The 25,248-nt window shown below is 37.4% G+C and overlaps 1 protein-coding gene across 1 annotated transcript in view; it reads right to left on the bottom strand.

Moving 5' to 3' along the window:
* LOC107684312 (glutathione S-transferase C-terminal domain-containing protein-like) overlaps positions 1-25,248 on the bottom strand; it is a 46,762-nt gene that overhangs the window by 21,268 nt on the left and 246 nt on the right. Inside the window, exons 2-5 of the mRNA XM_016480546.1 lie at positions 24,576-25,036; positions 20,653-21,093; positions 14,326-14,583; positions 9,280-9,373 (exon numbers count right to left, since the gene is read on the bottom strand). Of these exons, the coding sequence (XP_016336032.1) occupies positions 9,280-9,373; positions 14,326-14,583; positions 20,653-21,093; positions 24,576-24,992 (1,210 nt within the window). The 5' untranslated portion in view covers positions 24,993-25,036. The remainder of the gene's footprint in view (positions 1-9,279; positions 9,374-14,325; positions 14,584-20,652; positions 21,094-24,575; positions 25,037-25,248) is intronic.

Genomic DNA, 25,248 nt, shown 5'->3' with positions numbered 1-25,248 from the left:
TAATAATTGTATTTTTTTTTTTTTAATATTCTACCCCCCCCTAGTTTCTGTAAAAAAAAAAAAAAAAAAAGTTTGACTATGTGATTACAGCAGAAGTAAGAGAAATAAAGGGGGCCTTGGTGTCAATAGTTAATAACTACTGCCAGCCACAGAGTCATGTATACATAAATTAATATAATTCATAAGAAGTGCTAAGAAGTCTAAATATTATATGAACCAACCCATTTTTGGGTCAGTATTGCATTCTAACTATTTGGAATTTGATTTGATTTAAATTTGAACACCAATGCTGGCATCTAAAATTCTCTCAGAAAGATACATGTTCAGGTTTGTTATCCACACATGACATGCTGAGAGATTTACAAAGTCATAAAGCTTCTACGGTCAAATCCAAATGCAGCTACAGGAGAGGAGGAGACTCATAAAATGCACCTGATTATGCTGACCATCTAAAACTTCAAACATTGTTCATTGCAAAGTTACAGGCAGAGGCACCGTAAAAACTTGAGACTGTGCACAGAGAAGATATAAAACACTTACTGAACTGAAGAGATAAACCTTTCACTTATATGCCAATTTAACCTTCAGTAGGGAACTCTTCAGTACGAAGGAATGTGCTGGTCAAGACCAGAAAAAATGGTCTTCATAGGTGGTTTTGAAAAGAAAGTGTTTCACATCCTGACATGATGTTCCCTGACTGCCGCTCTGAGGGCAACCAAAATCACTGCACTGTTTCTGAAGAGAGCCGAAATAAGTGCAAAACCTCAACATCAAATTGCTCTTCAGCAATTGGAGAAAAAATATTTCTTTCCAACACAATTTGCTCTTACAAGAACATGGTGTGAAAAGGGGGAAACAGCCTTTTGGCAGTTTTACAGTAAATACGCAATAAAGCAGCACAGGGATGTGGTACGGTCAAGATATCAAGGTCTGGTTAGCATGATTTATCATGATTTTAGCAACCAACATATACCATTCATTGTATTACAGTAGATGTTTTCAAGTGTCCAATTTGTTTTTGAAAGGTTCTGAAAAGGAATGAATGTCTTTCCTTGTCTGCAGATTTTTATGTCTCTGCTTAGGACAGCTGCTTGGAAAGGTCACACAGCATACTTCTACGGGTCCAATGCCAGCTTTGATCAGCAATTATGGACCTCCTTGGGTTTGATGGACGTGCGCATCTCATTCTTTCAAAGACATTGAGAAGGAGAAGAGTGACGGCGAGCTAGAAAAAGGCGACCCATCTCCAGACAGACATGCTGTCAGAGAGAGCAAAGAGATTTAAGCAGCCCTTCGGTTTATTAGTCAACCAAAAAAGCCAGGCAGAACAGCCATTAGGCAGTGCAAAAAGTACCTGTGCAACACTTCATTCTCTCCGGATGATTTGCGCCTTCATTTCACTCCGTACAACTGAACTGTCAAGACAAGGACCAGATTCTAATTTGACAAAAGCGCCTAGAAGAGCGACCCACCTGGGTTGCAAGATGCAGAAGCAGGAATGATCAAAAGCCTGCTGGGATTTATGCCCTTTCAGCTAGAATGATTCCAGTTCTGACAGGAACTATCCGATCGAGAAATGTTTTACTCTCACAGAAAGATGAGCATGGTGCAGAGGAGCCCAGCTTTAAGTCAGGATTTAAGAGAGGCCTGGGAAATGATCTCCATCTGAGAAAGAAAACAGAGAATCTTCGTAGATGCTAGAGCTTAGGTACTCGACCTGCAGCTGCAAGCCACATGGGACTCTTTACTGAGAGTGCTGTCTCTCAAAATCTTTCCCCTTCTTTTCAAAAACTTTCCCCGCCCCTCCAATGTTTTCTACAGCAAGTTTTTAAACTAAGGCCTTGCACAGTTGTAATGATGAAAGTTGTAGAAATTATTGCAGAACTTCCCCTACATCTGTCATATCAGCTGGAATAATACAGTTACATTTTACATTTATGTGGATGCTTTAATCCAAAGCAACTTTCAGTTAATTCATGGTGCAGGGAAAGATGTCACCCTCAAGAACTGTGTGCACTTAATGCTAAATTGTAAATGTAGTAATACAGACAAATCAAACCACAGAATACCAGTATGAATTACATTATATAATTCTATGAATAATATATTGGCCTATATAGTATGAATCCAGATTGAATGGTTTCACTCAGTACATCAATAAATTCATGAATCCATATTATCCAATGACAAAGAAATTAGATTATTTAACCTCAAAACTGTTCAGACAGATTAATAAAAGCATCTACATCTCTGGTCGAGAGAACAAGGTGTACATTTTACAAAAGCACAGATTAAACTGCTCTTTTTGGACAACAGAGGAGGTTCTGCGTTATAAAATGTAGACTTTATATTAACATAGTAGTTTGAAATACCAAGCCAAATTAGGTTTTATATTACAAAACACCTATAAAAAGATCATATTAACTGCATGAAACCAAAGACCCAATATTCAGTGTTGCAAGCGGATGGTATTTGCAAAACATTGCTATTCTAATGTAAATAAATGCATGGTCAACTTAAGTAGAAGTGCTTTAAAAGCTATAAGCTTTAGAGATGCTAGGTGTTATGGCAAAGCCATTTAGTTGGGAACACCCATAAACCCCTATACATTAACACACCCTACACTACTTCCCCTGGAAATAATCTGTATTTAATGCCCAATCCAACACAGCTATGATAACACTGATGTCCTCATGCGTACCTTCAGTATGTGGGTTCATGTCAGACAAAGACGCCGCCAAAACATACACATGCCTAGTCTGGAGAAATGTAAATACAGCCTCTGAAACTGAACACCACCCTTACCACCACCTTCTAACAACACTTCAGAGATTACATTGTTCCACGGCGATGTGCACAATAGTTGTTCTGTTTGTCTAACACATCTCCGCCATACCAGAGAGTTTCAAATTCACACCTGAGTTGTGAGGGAGCACGGGTGTTGTAAAAACAGTTGTGTTCGGTGCTGGCCACCCAATGAAGACGTGCCTGTCAGAGGTGATGAGACACCTTCAGAGATACAAAAGGTGCAGGAAGTAAATGCACTAGATTCGTTTATGCTTTCACTCCATCTTGGTCCCATAAACTCTATCATGAAGAACTCTCGCTTACCTTGGTGCAAAGTTTTGTTCAAAGTGTGATCTAGGACAAAAAAAATAAATTAAATACCCAGAGGAACCACAACTGAGGCATCTATCTTGCCTTTAACATCATGTTATCATTCAACGGAGAACTTCAAGTGAAGCACTGGCTCCCTGAACTGACATTGACAGATGTTTGAACTCCAGGAAATAGCCTTCACACCTGAAGACAGCAAATATACTCAGCGCAGTCCAAGAATGATCTACATCTATCTTTTTGCACCTGCATTGTAACGTAGACCAAAAAAAAAGAAATGGTGCGCAACTCACTAACTGTGATGCATCTGGAAATATCTAAGATCAATTCAAGCAATGGTAGATTAAACAAAAAAAAAAAGGCCCTCAAAAATTTTATAGCAGTCATCACTTGGCTCGCAAAGAAGATTTTAGTCGGGAAGAAAGGAAAAGTGGAAGATTCTGACATTGCCAATTCAACAACAGTGCTTTTTAAACAAGGACGCTGGCACTGGCTTTTCGTCGTGCTTTTAAACATAATGAGGCCTGTATCACACCACTCAAGAAATCAAATGTCAGCAGCTAAAGGCTTATCATATGAAAAAAGGACACAAATTTGGCAAAAAACCCAGAACACAAGCAAAGGATTTTTTTTTTCTTCTTTTTTTTGAAAAGCTGAACAACATTGCTCCCAAATTGCTAAGAACAAAAAACTATCCACTCCTTAGATCAATAACCAAAAAAGAGGTCTCGATAAGACTCTTCACAGACCTTTGGAAGGAATAGGTGATAATTAGGTGCTTTTTTGCAGTTAAGCATGAGCATCTTTAGCCAAAAAAAAGTGAGAAAAGAGAGTTTTGAATGTGACTACTGGTGTTCTTGTAAACGGACTCGACTGAATCCAAAAGAAAACGTTTTATTTAAAAAAAGTTTTATTGAGTCTTCAGCATAAATGGTATATTTACAAAAAAAAAACTTGAAAGCCAGTCATTTGAGAGCAGAAATCCAGTATGCCCAAGTGGACATTCAGGAAAAAATTAATTTGACAGCTAGACAGGAGTTACAGGTGGAGGTCAGCATCTGAAGGATGATGGCTAACTACAGACATTGTGTATAAAATGAGAATCTGAAAAGGAAGAAAAGAAGATACAGTGAAAATGCAGAAGAGCGAGACATGAGAAGGGTGGAAAAAAAGAAATTAAATGCAAATAACACTTGTAATTTATGGTTCTTTATGGCCTGATCCAATGTATTATTCAGGATAACAACAGAATAACACAGCATGAAAATTAACAAGGACAATCTAAAAGCTGAGAAGAGAGCAGAAGAGATGCTTGTTTCACACTGTAACCAGGCTGTAAATTATAACAAGCATAAATTAAATTAACCAACAACTGTGGGCACCCAAGCACTGCATAAGGATAGATATTTATAAATATAAAAAACCCAAATCCTTCTTTACATGAGAAAAATAACATTACCAGGTTAAGAAAGTGACACACATGAATATTAATTAGATGGCATTTTGAAAATAAAAAGAACTGCTGTATTGCACTCAAATTCACGACTCAGACATTTCATCAATTAGTAAAACTCATTTAAAGCTCTCTGGAGTGTGGCCTATATCGAAACCGCTACCAAGCTGAGAAAGTGCTGATGAATCTCCAGTTGGGACCAACAAAACCGCAAGCCAGCTTTGACAGCAACATTTAATTGGTATTGATTAACTGAACCAATCTAACTGAAGAAATGGAGGCTCAATTAATCAAACTGAATGAAATATCAGCTCCAGGAAGGGTAAGTGGCATTTGTAGTTGGCACATGTATGGGGGGAAAAAGTGGGACCTACACCTTCAATTATCTGGTGAATACAGATAATTTTCAGAATAAAGATTTGGCTCACTTTCAATCCAGGAGTGTGAATTTGAATTGAATTGGCCACAATCAACACAAAGTTGAATTGAAATGATAGGAGGAAGAACTTTCTGAAATGTAATTATTAATACAGGTAGTGCATTCTGGGAAATGAAGTGTTCTTATACCCTGATGCACAAACGTTAATTTTTATTAAATATGATGAAATATATAAAGAAAATACAAATGTATATACCTGTGGGGTCATCTCAAATATATATAAAAGACTTTTAAAAACCATTTTCAAAACTTTCAATAAAGGCTTTTTCAAGCAAACATTCAAAGTTTAAAAATTACAGTTATATGCATTTAAATTTATTTTAATTCTACATTCTTATATTCGAACTGGAATTCCACATTGTAATTCTAAATTCAAGAGCTGAAGTGTAATTTAAAAGGTAGTTTCAATTCAACTCTGAATGGTGCTTTGAGAAGTCGGAGCATCAACACTGACTAATTCAGGTATAAGTTAAGCTACAGTAACTATTCACAATGCTTCTAAATGTGTTAATACAGCCAAGCCACTAAAGTGAGCAATAATAGGCAAAGCAGCAGGTTATCTCTGCCTAAGACTCCACTGCCACAGACTATCTGATGCAAATTGCACAAAAAAGGGCAATAAAATATTGAAATCTAACTAACAAGTTTCCAAGTATCGGGGTGCATAGGTTATTTTGAGTCACCGAGAAACAAACTCATGTCTGCAAGGTTGCTACAGGGTTGCATGCCAGCCTCGTACTGTGCTGATCACTTTTATAAGTCAGCCAAGAAGGTCTCTTCCAGTCTAAAAACCACTACTGACCGAACGTTTGCCAACTGTCAAAGTCTAGCTCCTTAAGATGAAGCAGCATGTGTCTTTAAGGGTTTAGAAGTCATTTCTAAGTCATTCAGTCATGTGACTGAGCAATAACGCTTCTTTGAAGGTTCTGGAGGTTTTCATTTGACCTTCCCTCCTCTATGGCCATAAACTGTCTAGAGATGAAGCATTTCAGACAAGTAGCTGCCAAAACAGGCTGATGTGTCCGGAATGCACCTCCCATGTAAACGGCCCCTTCCCACATAAACACACTGGAGTGTCTTAATGCTCAATAGGGCCGCTGTTGACAGTGGAAATGAATTTACATTCAAGGCACCACAGCCAACCACGTTTCCCAGGTGGCCCCCGGGGCTTCTCTCTGCTCTGTAGTGGTGACAGTGACTAGTTCTCTCTCCTGCTCTCGACAAACTGCATAATAGAAACCCTGGCGATGCAATCCTCCCACAGACTGCCCTCAATTTAAAACAATATTTATCAGCACTCAGAAGGTGGCTTGCAAAATGTGGGTGGTAGTTGCAGTAGTCTCAATATTTAGCTAAAATGGCTCCCAAAGAAAACTGCCAATAAATAAAATTCATTCACTGCCTTTTTGGGAACAGAGCGTGTCAAATTTCCAAAGACTCTAGTGCTGAAGCCAATCTCTCAAATGAAACCGGACTCTGTAATCTTGTCCATACGACAGCTCCTCTATAGACATGCCCACATACCAACATCTTATCCCATGACGCAGACATTGAAACTAACACACCCTGAAACAACTAAATGCGGGTAAAAATATTACAAGAGAGGTAGAAAATGTCCCAGAGGACACTCTCAATGTTCAATGTGAACATGGGGTTATCATCACCATACACATAGTGGGAAAATCATGTAAAGATAATGTTTAGTCCCACAGTGTGGAGGGGCCCAACACGGTGCCTTGAGGCACTCCTACACCATCTTCTAGTCAGGAGCTCTACTGACTAGCACTTAAACATCAGGAGACCATGTTTTCCTTTGTGTGGGAAGTCAGGATCTGCTGACAGCACATCTAAATGTCTGCTTGAGTAACCTGGTTTTAAAGTTACGATACAACAATTCAAGTGTCAGAGCTCTGGGCGGCACAGGCAGACTGCTGATACAACTTCTCCAACAGTTGCCGACTATGACAATCCCATAACAATGGAGCTTGTCTTTACTCCACAGGTTACCTGAGTGTTGAAAGGCGACAGGAGCGATTAGTGGAGTGCTGAGGTGATAGAGGATTCGTAACAAACAGCAGGACATATACAGGCCTCTCTGTTCTTACACCTTCTCTCTGTTACTGCTCATGAATTCAGCACTTGAAAAGACATTAGAGGGAGGCATGTGTGGGCGCATGCTGACAGACAGAGAGCTACTATAGTAAAGGAAAAGATGGTACCAAATAAAAGCAACATACTTTTGCATGTGGGGGTTCACCTAAGTGCCTATGTTCAGTGTGTGTATCAGAATTGTTTTCTCTGAAGGGCCCTGCATTAAAACACTAGAAAATCAGCAGCAGAGGCAACATGACTCATGGACCATCTAAAATGTCCAGGGAATTTGTACTTGTGTTCTCACAGCACATTGCAGACAATCATTTATACTCATTCGGGAGTTCATCTCTGAAAAAATCTCTGAAATAGAGTTTGATGCAAATGTGAACAGAGCAATGGAAGTTCACTACAGACTACACTGAAGATAAAAAGAAAAACATCTCCTAAAAGCCTCAAATAATAAATAGAGTATTTGTTAAATATAGCTAACAAAATATATATTGTGTGTTTGATTGGTCCAGACGCTACAATATTCAGTTATTATCTTGAGAGAAAGTAAAAATCATGAAACTCTCCTTTGACCCTGGCCTATGCAGGAAAAAGCAGTTACTTTGGCCTTACAGTAAAATACATGGAATATGTCTTATGGGCTAAAAGAAACTGCATATTAAACCGTTCCAAACCTGTATTTCCATTCACTCATGGAAAACAAAAGGAGAAGAATGATCAAGCTGCTCTCTTCTATGCAATGCAATTTTGGAGGCTGTCAAACATCAAAAAAAAAAAAAAATCATAATATCAGTAGTCCATATATGTCACCATATTCCAAGTCTACTGAAGGCATATGATAGCTTTGTGTAAGGAGCAGACCAAAACTTAAGAATAATCTGGTTTGATAGCGGTGGTCACCATTAACTTTCTATACATGTTTTTGTCATTTTTATTAATATATATTTTAATTGTCTATACAGTTCTCCTATTAATTTTTATTTCAGTTTTAGCTATTTTAGTACTTCAAATTTAAATAAAAGACAATGAGAAATCACGACTTGGCACATAGCTAAAATAAAATAAGTTTAAGTTTTTGTTTAATGTTTTATTTAAGTTAACATTTATTTGAAGTAACAGATTTAAAAAAAAAAAAAAAATTGTTTTAATAATTTTAGTCTTCGTTTTTATTTTAGTTTTAGTTAATGATAACACTGGAAAGGATGTTCTACGCTCCTTATATATTTGAGATAAGCGTTTCTTTTCAAAATCTTCCCTCAAAAAGCAGACAATTAGGTACCAAATTTCTTAAGCACAAACTCTGACATCCCTTGTATTTGTCTTTCTTACCAACCGGAATTATATGTAGTCTTTTGACTCAAGTAAATTATGCTCTCAGGGGCGTGAGTCGATGAGGATTGTTTCCAGACTCTTTAAATGAACTGGATTTCTGTCTCTCCACGGAGCTCACTCGACTGTCTGTGCGAGGTGATTGGCATCTCACTCATTCCTGGTGAAAAACAGCTGCCTGCTGTTTGAGCTAGTTAAGACCCCTGAGCACAGGACAGGCATGAATACTCTCTGCTCGGAAACACATTTCTACAGGTATACATTTGCTTACAAAAAGTCAAAGCAATGCCTAGAAATAGGAGACAAAATGGTCCAAAACTGATTTTAGATGACTTATTCTATGCCTATCAGTCATAGACATTAAAGCTGTCACATCAATTGTTGAAATTATATCAGCCACTGTGTGAAGCAGCAACAGTTGAAAATGAAATCAAGGAAACCAAGGAAGTACTGCAATACTGTTATTCCTTTGACAAGTATATTTTTTGTCATGCATAGTGGATTACAATTTTGAATGCTTCAAAAGAGAGTGTGAAAACAGTTCTCAGCATCCTTACAGGATTGGCTGATGGAAATGAGAAAAAACAAGGTTTTATTGACATGTAGATTAGAGAGAGACAAGGAATTTCCCCTTTTCTTACTCATCTTTTCCTTGCCTCCCTCTACTTGATGTTGTCAATAAAACCCGTTTTGTCTCAGCGCATTGGCTGCATAACTACCAAAAAAGTTCTACACAAATATTTAAATATTATATAAATAAAAAAGATGCTTATCACAATTGGCATGTTAAAGGTGAAAGGTTGTCTTCCAGTTGTGTGGAAAATACACCCAAGGTTACCTTCAGTGGGGTTGACAGCTGCCGGCAGGCTCTCCCAATCAACTGTCCATGTAGGGCAAGGGTGAGCAGCGTAAACAGCATCTATCCCATTCTCCTGCAGGACAAAAGAACATATAAACACAGGTTAAACCATAGAATACCGACAGAAGCCTCCAGGCAAGAGCTTTTTATTGAAGCTGACTACTTTTCACACTTCCTCAGAACACCTGAGACAAGGTGGTAATTAAATCAGGATCCAGTTACGGAGCAGTTCAACCCACTTTAGAAACTCCTTTAAAGGTTGAAGTCCTACAATTGATTTGACATTTTTCCTAGTCGGTACTTAATAATCAAAGAGATGGGAATGGGTAAAAAGTGTGCTATGTTGATTATTCCACATTGAGAATATGAGATACAAACCAAGTACTAATAGATACAATGCAACAGACACAGAAGTCAATATATGGTGTTGTGTTGGGGATTTTATAGTTAGTCACCCGTTTAGAATTAAATTAACCTGAACTACCAAACAAACTCATTTGGAACGGGGTGAAGACAGTGTTAAAACCTCTAGGAAATGTTTTTTGTTTAACAAAACATACAGACAATAAGCAATTAAAGGAATAGTTCAAGCATTCAAGTTTGTTTCTTCTTATTTTTAACACCTGGTGGTGTTTTGTCTTTGTGTGTATGACTGATCCTGTTTTACGCACACGGAACTCTGATTCATCTTGTGACTTTCTACTGTAACACCTGGTAACATTACAGTGGTTGGGACATTTTAAATTAAAAAGCATATTTTGGCAGTTAAACTCAGCATCTTAAAATTGTATCACTTAATGAAATATATGGTTTTAAGTTAAATATACAACCGACAGTCCCGTTATACCCAAAACATTGTCACATTATTTTTTATGGTGAATTTTTAGCCAGATTTTTACTGTAAATTAAACAGGATATTTTTTATATTAAATGGTAATTATCACTTGTGGGCTGCTTTTCCTTCACTATCTATCTTGTTGGATGCTTTTCTTTCACTATCTATTATAAAACATTATTAATTCAATTGTGTACAAAACTAGCAAAAAGGTGTGTAAGGTCATAAGAATTGTACATTCATTTATACATACTTGTAAATAAAGTGAAAAAATTAGAGCCTGACCGATATATCGTTTTGCCGATATTATCGGCCGATATGAGCCTGTCGCCGATATTACAATTTTTTTTGCAAATTTTGTAAAATTTGGTGTAATTACTTAGTTTGTCCAGCAGAGCGCACTCCATTGTTTGCTACTGGCGACCTGGATGAAACGCTTTAAAGCTTAAGTCTATGGAAAACCATTAAAACTTTGAACGGCCATATCTCCATAACGGCGCGGCGAATCCGCACCAAATTCGGGGGATCCCTTCAGCTCGAGGAAACCTCTTGAACGCGAATCGAGTGTACGTCTAGTGGCCCGCTTTCGAATGAGACCACCCCCGCGTCGATAGCTCCCGGGGTTTGGGAGTTACGGGTGGTTAAATTCGTGGTCCTACGACGCGCAGAGGGTGGCATTCGAGAGGGCTCCTCAGCTGAAGGGATCCCCCGAATTTGGTGGAGATCCGCCTGCGCGTTCGCGAGATAGTGACACCAGTCAACACTTTCACTTCAGTAAGGAGGTCTCTTGTTCAGGAAGCAGCCTCCATTATGTATCTTTGTCACGTCATTATAAGTGTTTGATCACCACATTTGAGTGATCATTGCAAAAAATGTGTTTATGTATATATATTCTGTTTATGTATATACTGTATTCTATATATAGTACCAGTCAAATGTTTTGACCCTCGAATTGGAAAGTGTCCAAACTTTTGACTGGTACTGTACTATAATATACACAAAGAATATCGGCCGATATACCGATATCTGCCTTTTTTTACTCCCTAATATCGGTATCTGCCCCAAAAAACCCATATCGGTCAGGCTCTAGAAAAAAATTTACAAAAACATGTTACCATAATACTAATACCCGTTACCATAATACTAAAACCCAGTCTAATAACGGACAGCTTAGTATTCCTAATACCACTGCAAAACTGAATATTGCATTATCTTTTATATAGTTTATTTTAAAAATCATTTATTTCCCTTCTTGCAATGAAGGCACATTTTTCTTTCATTTCAAAATTGCAATAAAAACTTAGGAATCCTACAAATGATTGAAAATCACTCCAGCCAGGATAGTTCCAGTCTTGGCTTCTGATTGGTCAACACAACATTACAGACATGCTAAAATGCACAATATAATATAATGCTGTGTGTCATGCCTAACCCTTTAGCCGCACCTAAATTCACAAATTGTATTAATTCTCTTAAACCACCAAATGGAGTTTGTGAGATGCTCTTGGTCATTGATTTAGAATTTAGGTCTGGTTCTGGTTGTTAAACAGTAGCTAGTGAGGGTGCATCTCTGTTTGCTGCATCTCTGTTTGCTGCTCTGCCATTACAAATCCAGGCTGGCCATAAGGTTTGGCTCCACAGATGAAAATGTAATTTGCTCTAAAGCAATGAGCCACCAGCAACAGCTGCAGAGCAGACCTAAAGCAGAAAGCACGCAGCCTGGAAAATCCCAGCGGACTGCTATGCATTAAGAGAGCCTGCTGAGCTCCAACACATTCACACACACCAAATTGATATCCACTAGCGTGACGGGAAATATCAGATTTATAGTTGCAGAATGCCAGAGGTGGCAAAAACCAAACACACACACACAAGAAAAGCTTGTAGCGTCTGGACGCGGATCTAAATATTTATAATTAATTATAACTAGTTATGATTAATTATTCATATTTCCCTTATGAGCTGATTCGCTACAAGCTGTAAGAGAAATTCTGCAGCAGGCCTGAAAACTTGACGGCAGCTGTGTGCTTTTATCACCTGCTGGGGACTCGAATATAGCATTGTGGTCCGGGGCAGACAGAAAAGAGACCCAGCATTGTTACTCTGTTTGCCTCTCCTGCGGGAGTCATACAGCAGAAGTGTACGAGACCACTGCGGACTCTTTACTCATTATCGGCAGATTTCAGCACCGATGAAGTGTTGTTGGAGTTTGTGGGTCATTTAGATGCTGGGTAAAATCAGCAGGTCTGCTATGGAAGTGGTGGGAAATTGAATAAGAAGGCAAAAGACCGCACAGGAGGTTATGGACTGAATCAGCGGTTCCTCCTGGGAAAAAGAGAGCACTCATCAGGACACAGTAATGATGTCACAAGCTGAGCTTTCCATGAAATACAGCCTTATGGGTGCATTATTATCTGGAAAGGTGAGGAAACATGGGGGTCTGTGACTACAGAAAGTGATTCATCAATAACAAAACAACAATATTACAAGTGCTGCATTACAACGTTTTAAAATTGGTGGGAAAAGCACAAACTTGTACAGAGATACAGGGTTAACAGCACTCAAAAAGTATGTTGTACAGTGGACCCAAACCAATTTGAACACTATATCCACAAAAAAAAAATGGAATTAGGTGAACTGTGAGAAAATAATCATTTCTTTCAGAGTTTTGTTATAATGCATCACTGTTAATTAAATGAAAACGTGGTGCGCAGGATTCTTGAAGGCAATGAAGATAAATGAAACTGGTACTATTGGTATTATTTTTTATAATAAAATTAATGGACCAAAATATGAAACGCCTTTAATTGTTCTCTTTTTAATCAGGGAAGACTTGAGTTTTGAGAGCAATTTGGCATAATACCAACTCGTTTTCAATGAAAACTGTTCAATAAAAACAAATCCTAATATTTAATACCTAGTTGCACTACAGTTTAAAAGTGTGGGATTGATAAGATTTTTTTTTATGTTTTGAAAGAAGTCTCTTATGCTCACCAAAGCTGCATTTATTTGATCAAAAATACAGTAAAACAGTAATACAGTGAAATATTCTTTCAATTTAAAAGAATGGTTTTCTATTTGAATATATTTCAAAATGTAATTTATTCCTGTGATGCAAAGCTGAATTTTCAGCATTATTACTCCAGTCTTCAGTGTCACAAGATCCTTCAGAAACCGTTCTAATATGCTGATTTGATGCTCAAGAAGCAGCTGCAGAATTGTATTTTATTTTGTAACCATGTAAAATTCTTTACTGTGACTTTTCAGCAATTTAATGCAACCTCGCTGAAAAAAATGTATTAATTTCTTTCAAAAATATAAACTTACTGACCCCAAACTTTTGAAAAGTAGTGTATACATTGTACAGATACTGAACACTGTGCCTGTAAAAATCTAGAGGGAAATTAAATAACTATTCAATTCAACACAATTTTTGCCACTTACCAGAGTACCTTTATTTTTAAATTGTGAACATAGCAATGATATTAATAATTGTGATTTACAGCCTGCAGAAGTGTGAAGAACTACACAATTCATATTTATTTTATGCAATATCTTATTTTTATGATGAAAAATAAGCAAATGTGCACTGGATTCATGTTTCTCATGTTCTTTTGATTTCTTTAAGCATGAAATTAGGTTACTGTGATCACATATCTTTTTACATAAAGCTCATGAATGCTTTCTTTTATTTACGGATTTGAATATTTCATGATAAACGTAAGCATTTCATTATATGTTAAAGTTTACCCTCCACATATTCTTTACCACAACTAATGAACGTCAGACTCACAGCTGAAAGAAATCGCAGTGCTTGTCGGAGTCAGACAGCCCCGTAATACCAGCTTCCTTAAAGTATCAAGTGGCAGGGAGTCCCATCAGTTAAGAGCGAGCCAGTACGGCTGCTGTTCTGCCTCGCTGGAGTGCATAAATCCTTTATCATCATGGTTCAGGCCCGCTGTGGCACAGAGGGCTGCCGTAAAGGGATGAGAGCACAGCACTGAACATATTGAGAGCAGATTGCTGTTTAGGGATTATGTGAGTTCGCCACTGACAGGTTTAGAGAAGTGCTTCTGGTCACGGCATGTGTAATCTCCTTCCGTGTGAGGGAAAAGTTAGGGGAAGAGGGGGGAACGAGAAGAATAAAATAAGAGAGCAGGAGAAAAAGAAAGTGAGTGAAATTCAATTACTTGCAGTTTGGTGAGAGTTGGTCGCGGTCCCCCGATGAAGGGCTCTTGCTTGAGTTGTGGCCCTTCCTGCTCTGCTCCACTGGGTTGTGGATTCTCCGGCTGGGGAGGGCAAGGGTCAGCTGTGCTGAGACTGAGGAGGGCCATCTCACAATCCTTTGCGGCCCTCAGTATGCTGGGGAGCTCCTGTACACGCTGGTACCATCTCAGCAGCAAGGGGAGATGGGAAAGGGTGGAGGGGGTGTGCTTTTGGAGCAAGATCTGGAATGGAAAGACATAATAAAATATGTAATGTAAAAAAATTATCAATGTATGGCTATGAAATTCACATATGAAATTATACTTTGCTTTAAGAAAATGATGACATTTGTGACCCTGGAGCACAAAACCAGTCTTAAGTCGCTGGGGTATATTTGTAGCAATAGCCAAAAATAGATTGTATGGGTCAAAATTACTGATTTTTCTTTTATGCCAAAAATCATTAGGATATTAAGTAAAGATCATGTTCCATGAAGATATTTTGTAAATTTCCTACTGTAAATATATCAAAACTTAATTTTTGATTAGTAATATGCATTGCTAAGAACTTCATTTGGACAACTTTAAAGGCGATTTTCTCAATATTTTGATTTTTTTTGCACCCTCAGATTCCAGATTTTCAAATAGTTGTATCTCGGCCAAATATTGTCCTATCCTAATAAACCATACATCAATAGAAAGCTTATTTATTCAGCTTTCAGATTATGTATAAATCTCAATTTCGAAAAAATGACCCTTATGACTGGTTTTGTGGTCCAGGGTCACATTTAGGACTGTTATAAAGATCAAATGTTTTGTATTGTAATATTTTTTAATGACAATTAAGTACATTCATTGCAATACAATGGGGGGAAAAAGATATTTAAATTGCAAAATATTTATGCATCATGGAATTATTTGTATGACTTTAATGTAAGCTATTATATACTGTATATATATAATGGTCATCATTTAAACAGCTCACATTAAAATCATACAAATTTACAGATAGACACAATGCAAAATAAATTATAAATTTGCACGTATATTAATTAATTCTTAATTATTATTATCATCATTATTATGCACTTTTTGTGAGATTCATTTAAAACTGAAATCAAGAGCTAAAAAACATTGACAAGTTTAAGAGTAGGTCATATTTCAGAAAACAATGTACAATCGTTATGGCAAATGGGCGAGACAGCAGAGGCTCTGCGTGTATGTTGTGCTCCTGTGGAGTTTTCTAAAAAAAAGTGTGAATGCTTATTAAAAAATGCGCACTGACAGCAAAATGCTCTGACTTAAGTAACCCATCAAAGTGTTGTGCCCACTGAACCGAGATCAGCTCCAGAGCTGTGACGCTCTATCATCGCTCCGCAGAGGAAAGACGAGGAGAAAGGGATGAGGAGGACAGAAGGAGGGAGACATGCTAGACGGAGTGTGAAACTAGGAGGCACCGATGCGCCACTGACCACAGAGAGCCAAGAGTGAAAGAACGACAAGAGGAGAATGAACAATGCAGAGAGGAGAAAGAAAAGAACCAGATAGAAAGAGAAATGGATGACGGAGGCACGTCAACTTCACCTAAAAGACACACCACAGGGTGTCTGAAGGGACAAATTCACTATGATATTCTGCTCCCTAGACATCAATTCAAAGTATGCCTGTGGTGTGGAGGTCTATGTCTAGAACATATTAAGGTATCATTCTTGTCCATAACCCTGGGTATGAGCAATAATAGCAGGGTTGTATAACAAATACAAATTTAAATAATTAAAAATAGTAATAAAATTTAAAATAAGCATTATAGGAATATGAAATAGCTGTATGCTCAATCAACCATGCGTGTGGCATTAAAGGGATAGTTCACCCAAAATGAAAATTTCCCCATGATTTACTCACCCTCAATACATACTAGGTGTATATAACTTTCTTCTTTCAGACGAATACAATCAGTTATATTAAAAAAATATCCTGGCTCTTCCAAGCTTTATAATGGCAGTGAATGTCGAGATTTCGAAGCCCAAAAAAAGTGTGTCCATCCATCATAAAAGTACTCCTCACGGGTCCAGGGAGTTAATAAAGGCCTTCTGAAGTGAATCAATGCGTTTTTGTGTGAGAAAAATCCATATTTAAAACTTTATAAACCATAACCTCGAGCTTCGTATGCACGTTCACGAGAGAGTGGCGTTCCAGCGGATGACGTAGGATGTAGGCGTAGTGTAAGCTCCACGCGGCTTATATCGAAATCCTCAGACATTTTTCTTTACAAATCCTCATTTTGTACTTCTAATTCATGAGTCATGACCGCTGTTTTGTTTTGCGCTCTCCTCTGCGCTTCCGCGTTTGTCTCTTCTCACCGGAGCTTATGCTACGCCTACATCCTACGTCATCCGCTGGACACCACTCTCTCGTGAACGTGCGTATGAGTTAGCGGAAGCTTGAGATTACGGTTTATAAAGTTTTAAATATGGATATTTTTCTCACACAAATGCATCGATTCGCTTCAGAAGGCCTTTATTAACCCCCTGGAGCCGTGAGGAGTACTTTTATGATGGATGAGTTTTTTGGGCTTCAAAATCTCCCCCCATTCACTGCCATTATAAAGCTTGGAAGAGCCAGGACATTTTTTAATATAACGTTGATTGTATTTGTCTGAAAGAAGAAAGTCATACACCTAGGATGGCTTGAGGGTGAGTAAATCATGGGGTGATTTTCATTTATGGGTGAACTATCTCTTTAAGTCTTTTCAGGTCATCCCTCTTTTTCTTCACAAAACCAAACTGGAAATTACATTTAGACACTTACAATGGAAGTGAATGGGGCCATTTTTTGATCAATTTAAAAGCAGAAATGTGAAGCTTAGAATTTTATAAAGGCACATGAATTATTCTTTTAAAACAGTCTTAGGGTTTTAGGGTTTAAGGCATTACAGTGTCAAACTGGATATAGCTTTTTAGTTAGCAAGTAGTCTCAGCCTCACAGACCGTTGGCTAAATGTCTGATGCATATGGCACACAAAAGTGGAAAAACTTCAGGAGTTTCGAAGTCGTCATCGGATTGGTTGAATTATACAGGATTTCCGGGAGATGTGTGTGTCGCGTTCTTTAACGTTCCGAACATTTTTGAAAACGCCTGCCAGGGTGAAGATTTTCAAAAACTCCGGTTGCAGTGTTATCGCGTAGACAGCGAAACCGGAGTTTTTGGCTTGTGACGTCGGCGCCTGCACCATTATCTCTGCCTACTGGAGACTTTTTCAGGCTTCTGATTGACCAACATGGCTTTATGGTTGAGATTATATCGCCACCTGTTGGTTTGGCATGCTCTTGACAGTGCTTCATAGCATGCGTTTGTGTTTTCATGTGGACGGAGATTTTTTAAAAACGGAAGAAGGAAAAACTCAGTTTATAAAAATACCCGTGTACGTGTGGACATGGCGAGTCAAGCTGAAAGAGTTCAGGGACATCAGTGCAATAGAAACTAATGGCCTTATTTAATGCAGGACTGAGAGAATCACCTTGAAGTAGAAGTCATAGAAGCACGAGAGACGTCTGTGCTTGATATAACTTGAAAGCACCTGTGAGCCTCAGAGGTCTATTCCACTGCTAAAACGAATAAATGAATGGCTCTCTTTGTGAGGAATTGTGATTTATAAGTAATGAGATAAAAAAAACTGCTTTCGATTTGTTTGTTTTACCAGGTATTGATGGATGCAGGGCAGCAGGACGACATCGGTGAGGGTGAAATACAGCCCTTCTGCAAACACATGATCCAGCTCTGGCAGATCTGTGGTCTTGACTTTCCTGATGTCAGAGCGCTCCCTGGTGGCGGGAGAAGGAACTGCATCTGCAGAGAGCTTTGCCAGAGCAGCAGAGAGCTCAACACCTGGATGTGATTCATTCGGACGACTCTCCATCTCTGTACTAGGGCCTTTTAGATGAGAATCGCTCTTCTTCTGCTGTTGTAGCTTCTGTCGGCGTATCTTGTCATCATTGTGGACTTTGACGGGTTCCCCTAGCCTCTTCTCTAAGTTCAGGATCGCAGCAGGAAGTCGACACATCTGGTCTTCAGGGTTTTGTAAGTGTCGGTCCACTGTAGAGGGAATGTCCAGCTCACACAGTCTAGTCCACTGACTCACCTGAGAAGCAAAGACGGTTAGAAATCTTTTAATAACCGATAAAAGTGATGTACGACCCATGAATTATATGAATGGATACTGTGGCATGCCTTTTTGTAAATTTCCAGAGTTTCACATAATTAAGCAAACTAACAATGTACTGATATTAAAATTGAGGCTTATACTGAAAATCTGATAATTACTTACATAACTGATAAATGTCTGATGTTACAAACTGATACTATTTTGTTAACAAATTTAAATAATTAAAGCACATAAAAAGGATTACATTTTTGCCATAATTGATAACTAACCCTTTAAATTAGAGCTGGATAATTGATATTAATCTTAAAACAAGCAGAAACAGTTAAATATGCAATAACGGCAGATGTAAATATTGGCCAATAATGAATATGGTGCACATATATTGTTCATCTCTACAGTAAACCAGTGTTATTTTAGCATTATTTACATACTATTAATAAATATTTTGAATGAGCTTTTTTATATTTTTTTTATACTTTTTCCTATATTTTTCAATTTTAATTTTAATTTAGACTGGTCTTTTAAAAGAAGTCTCTTAGGCTCACCAAGGCTGCATTTATTTGATCAAAAATACAGTAAAAACAGTGTGTGAAATTGTGAAATATTATTACAAATTCAAATAACTAACTTCTATTTAATTATATTTTTAAATGTAATTTATTTCTGCGATGCAAAACTGAATTTTCAGCATCATTACTGAATGATGTCACATGATCCTTCAGAAATCAGATATGCTGATTTAGTGCTCAAGAAGTATTTCTTAATATCAATAATGAATTTTTTATGCTTAATATCTTTTTTTTTTTGCCATACTTTATTTTTGTAGAATGTTTTTGGTATTTTTATACGTTTTTTTTCTTAAATATTTCTATTTACCTTTCATTTATTTTGGTTTTAGAGTTTTTGCAATTTTACTTCAACTTAAAATTACATTATTTCAGTTAGTTGCCAAGGAAACATTTTAAATTTTCATTTTAAGTTTCTTAAGTTTACGTTTATCCATCTGATATTTATATTTTATTTATTTTCACTGACTTAATTTTAATTACCAAAATCAATAATAGTTTTATTTAACAATAACAACACTGCATTCCCTTAAAGACACAAAAACTCCATATTTGTTTCTCTGGTTCTTATTTGTTGTCCAAATTATCCGATATGACCCATGGCATATATTTGAATTTGTCATAGGCTGACTGACACACAACTTCCCAAAAATGGAAAACACACTTATAAAAATTGCCTTAAGGTATTTTCTGATATCCGACAGACATGACTGAAATAGGTGTCTTGAGACATCACACCTGTCCCACTGACAGCCCAAGGCTCTAAAAACAGCGAAAAAACAAACAGGAGGGAAACCCAAGTTTGTTTTTGCTCTATTAATGCCTTATAGCTACTATCTGCAAATGCTGAGCTCAAATGTCAACATGTGAATGTGTGATTCTGTGATGCTGAACTCCAAAATTTAAGTGATTGCGCCTGTCAAAACATGTCAACATGCTTGACACCCTACAGCTACACTATTAGTTCAAACTTTTGACGTGTGTGTCGCGTTCTTTAACGTTCCGAACATTTTTGAAAACGCCTGCCAGGGTGAAGATTTTCAAAAACTCCGGTTGCAGTGTTATCGCGTAGACAGCGAAACCGGAGTTTTTGGCTTGTGACGTCGGCGCCTGCACCATTATCTCTGCCTACTGGAGACTTTTTCAGGCTTCTGATTGACCAACATGGCTTTATGGTTGAGATTATATCGCCACCTGTTGGTTTGGCATGCTCTTGACAGTGCTTCATAGCATGCGTTTGTGTTTTCATGTGGACGGAGATTTTTTAAAAACGGAAGAAGGAAAAACTCAGTTTATAAAAATACCCGTGTACGTGTGGACATGGCGAGTCAAGCTGAAAGAGTTCAGGGACATCAGTGCAATAGAAACTAATGGCCTTATTTAATGCAGGACTGAGAGAATCACCTTGAAGTAGAAGTCATAGAAGCACGAGAGACGTCTGTGCTTGATATAACTTGAAAGCACCTGTGAGCCTCAGAGGTCTATTCCACTGCTAAAACGAATAAATGAATGGCTCTCTTTGTGAGGAATTGTGATTTATAAGTAATGAGATAAAAAAAACTGCTTTCGATTTGTTTGTTTTACCAGGTATTGATGGATGCAGGGCAGCAGGACGACATCGGTGAGGGTGAAATACAGCCCTTCTGCAAACACATGATCCAGCTCTGGCAGATCTGTGGTCTTGACTTTCCTGATGTCAGAGCGCTCCCTGGTGGCGGGAGAAGGAACTGCATCTGCAGAGAGCTTTGCCAGAGCAGCAGAGAGCTCAACACCTGGATGTGATTCATTCGGACGACTCTCCATCTCTGTACTAGGGCCTTTTAGATGAGAATCGCTCTTCTTCTGCTGTTGTAGCTTCTGTCGGCGTATCTTGTCATCATTGTGGACTTTGACGGGTTCCCCTAGCCTCTTCTCTAAGTTCAGGATCGCAGCAGGAAGTCGATACATCTGGTCTTCAGGGTTTCGTAAGTGTTCCTCCACTGCAGAGGGAATGTCCAGCTCACACAATCTAGTCCACTGACTCACCTGAGGAGCAAACGACAGTTAGATATCATTTAATAACAGATACATGTGATGTACGACCCATGAAATAATTGGACGGATAATGTGACATGTCTTTGTAAATTTCCAGAGTTCCATATAATTAAGCAAACTAGAAATGCACTGATATTAAAATTGCAGCCAGTACTGAAAAGCCGGTAATTATTGACATGTTATGGTCAATAACTGATAAATGTTTGATATTACAAACTGATGCTATTTTCTTAAATAAAGCACATAAAAAGGGTTATTTATTTATTTATGTTTTAACGCCATATCAGCAACGATGGCTATATTGAATTGCAATTGTAGGATGTTTAGTTTTCAAAGACTCAAGTGCTTGTAGGAAGACAATTGGACATTGAATCTGTGCAAATCTGAAAAAAAAAATGTTGTTCCTATTCTATTTGTTCTAGAGTTAAAAGTAATGCATAAGCTTCAGCTGTGAAAATTTAACTTTGTCCAGGGATACTCTTGCCAAAACATTATGAACCAATCACTACTGCAGCAGATCCATGTCCATCTGTCTTTGATCCATCTGTGTACACTGGTACATGAGATGCTAAGCTGCATCTTATATTCAACAATTCCTCCTGATAAAACTTTTTTTTTGTACTGAGCCAGGTGCATCATAATAGTTGTTTTTTTAATACTCCAAGGCGATATAGGGCACAGATGTGTTGATGTTATGATATCCATCTTAGGCTGATGATACACAGGGCAACTTTTTGAGCAATGTTGCCGGGCAACTATGACCTAAGTTGCCGTCAACGGGCAACCTGATGAGACACAGGGCCCACGACCGATCTAAAGTATCCAGATAGAAATTTGTTACCCATTCTCAATGGGAAAGTGCCCAAGCAACATTGCTCAAAAAGTTGCCCCATGTATCAATCAGCCTTAATGTCCAAGTTCTCCAAATGGGATTTTATATGGATTCCAAAAGGACTAATATATATAGGTCTGGCTTCATATAGGTGTACATTTTGAAGGTGGAAGACTGAAGGATATGCTGGATTACTTTTGTTAGCTTAACTTGACAGCCTGTTTCAATTTGTTATATAGCGAGGGTTCTCTTGCTTCTGTATACAAACTTTGAATTGGAGAGATCCTAAATGCTCCCAGAGCAAGTCTCAATCCTGCATGATGTACTGTGTCCAGCATTTTAATGTATGACTTCCTCGCAGATCCATAAACTATACTCCCATAGTCCATTTTTGATCCAACAAGGGTCCTATAAAGTCTCAGAAGTACTTCACAATCTGCACCCCATTTAATCTTTGCTAGCACTTTTATAAATATCTATTTCGCAGCATTTTAATATGAGGAATAAAGGACAGTTTCTTATCAAAATTAAGTCCTAAGAATTTTGTTGAGAACTTTTATAGGTTCCCTTTCCAAAAAAAAGCTCTGGATCTAGGTGCATAGACCATAAAAGACAAAAATGCATACATACAGTTTTTGACTTTTTTGAGTCATCGTTTTTTTGACTGAAATTTAAAACCATTTTGAACTGACCAATCATCCATTTTATTAATACATATTTGTATTTGCCTCTCAATTATATTAATATTTTTACCTTTATAACAAATACACACATCATCTACATATAAACTATGGAATATATTAGACCCCATAATACTTACAATACTATTAATTTTAATACTAAAAAGAGTTACTGAAAATATACTTCCTTGGGGCACTCCTGATTCTTGTATATGGGTCAAAGGAGTTAAGATGTCCGCATCAAAAGAAATTTACTAAAGTGATTTTATGTCCATAGAAAGCACATTAAATGTAAGTAAAGTGTCTACTTTTAAGGTTTCAAATAAATGATATTTATTTTTTGCTCAGAAAAACAAAAACAAAAATACAATTACATTAAACAGAAAACTTTTTAATTTTTTAATTTGTATTTTTTTGGAAAAACAACCATTTAAAGCAGTATTGTTTTTATGCTTAAATCGTTTTTCATCTTTGACCCATATGCAAATCAGATAACACTTCTTACTCGAACATGAAAAACTCTATTGGATAAAAAAAATTATATAAATATCCTATAAATACCCATATATTTATATAACCCTAACCCATATCAAACAAATCTTTTAAAATACCATACCTCCAGGTAGTATCATAAGCTTTTCTCATAAAAAAGGATTAAATATTTGCCATAATTGATAACTATCCCTTTAAATTAGAGCTGGGTAATTGATATGAATCTTAAAACAAGCAGACACAGTTAAATATCAAATAATGACAGATACAATAAACTAAAAAATAAAAAAACTGCTTATATCGGCCCAAAATCAATATGGTACAGACATATCATTCATATCAATTATTTTATCATTATTTACATACTATTACAGTATTTATTAATATTTTTGCTTTATATATTTTTTTATATTTTTCTATATTTTTCAGTTTTCATTTTAATTTACACCAGTCTTTTTCTCCTATGCTCACCAAGTCTGCATTAATTTGATCAAAGATACAGTATAAACAGTAATAGTTAAAAAATTATAACTGTTCTCTATTTTAATAACTTAAAATGTAATTTATTCCTGAGATGTAATATGCTGATTTGATGCTGAAGAAGCATTTATTCTTCTTATGTTGTAAACCGTTTTTGCTGCTTAATATTTTTGTGGAATTTTGTGGTAGTGTAGGTTTAACAGTTTTGTATTTTGTTTTCGTTATTTCAGGGGTTTTTTTCTTTTCTTTTTTTTATATTTCTATTTACCTTTAATTTATTTCAACTTAAACTAATTACATTTAACTTACTTAACTTGATTTAATTAAAATTATTATTTCAGTTAGTTGGCAAGGCAACATTTTTAATTTTCGTTTATAGTTTTTTTTAAGTTTACGTTTTTTCATCTAATATTTATATTTTATTTATTTTCAATTATTTCAATTTCCAAAAACAATGTTAATAGCTTTATTTAACAATAACAACACTGCAGTACATTACCCTAAATGTAAAAAACCTCCATATTTGTTTCACTGATTCGTATTTTTCGTCCCAACCATCCGTATATATTTGAAGTTGTCGTTGGCTGACTGACACACAACAAAAACTTCCTGAAAATGTCTTTAAAAAATGCACTTATAAAAATTGCTTTAAGGTATTTTCATACCATAAATGTTGCTAATATCTGACAGACATGACTGAAATAGGTGTCTTGAGACGTCACACCTGTCCCACTGACAGCCCAAGGCTCCGAAAACAGCGAAAAAAAGAAACAGGAGAGTAACCCAAGCTTGTTTTTGCTCTGTTATAACACTGAGCTCAAATGTCAACATTTGAATGTGTGATTCTGTGATGCTGAACTCCAAAATTGAAGTGATTCCTCCTGTCAAAACGCTTGTCACCCTACAGCTACACTATTGGTTCACACTTATGACTATGCAATGGGATTTTAAGCACTTGTCTTCTGGCTGTTTTTAATCTGAAATCTCACCTCGGCACAAGCCTTGAGACAGGTATTCTTGAAGCCCAAGAGTGACGCTACATCCCTACGGCCTGGCATCAGCTGGCATGTTCTCTGAATGATGTGTCTCAGTACGACAGCCAGGCCGGCTCTGCAAAAGCAAGCACCAGGCTCCAGCGCAGCCGGCAGACGGCACATCCTTACCAGCCCTGGCAGCTCGTCTCTCCTCACGTCAGAGACAGCCAGACCCCCAGGCACCAGACCTGACAGGGACTGTAAGATGTCTGCTCGATCTGTGACCAGATAGACATGGAAAGATGAGCACTCTGTGTAGGACAGGAGGAAGAGGACGATAGAGGAGTGCAGGGGTAGAGACACGGCTCCGTTCACAGCGGACACCTCCAGATAGAGGCTCTCTCTGTCCTTTTGTGGCTCAGTTTGCTTCATTCTGACAGTCTAGTGGAGGGGAGACCACATGAAGAGCATGAAATCTGCAACAGAAACGAAGGGACGCATTTAAAATGTAAAATCTGAACGTTTGGGCAGCATAATGCCAGGGACAGAATTTATTATGAGTGAATGACTGGAGAAGTTACAAACAGGTGCAGTGTTATGAACAAGAGGTCAAGTCATGTCAGTGAAAGTAAATGTGTTCAGCTATGTAGCATGCATTTTTGGTGCAAAAAAACAACTGCGCATACAT

The sequence above is a fragment of the Sinocyclocheilus anshuiensis genome, unplaced genomic scaffold, assembly GCF_001515605.1.
Source record: "Sinocyclocheilus anshuiensis isolate Anshui unplaced genomic scaffold, SAMN03320099.WGS_v1.1 scaffold1371, whole genome shotgun sequence".
NCBI lineage: Eukaryota > Metazoa > Chordata > Actinopteri > Cypriniformes > Cyprinidae > Sinocyclocheilus > Sinocyclocheilus anshuiensis.
The sequence above is the reverse complement of the archived record's forward strand: the minus strand, read 5'-3'. Positions and strand labels throughout refer to the sequence as shown.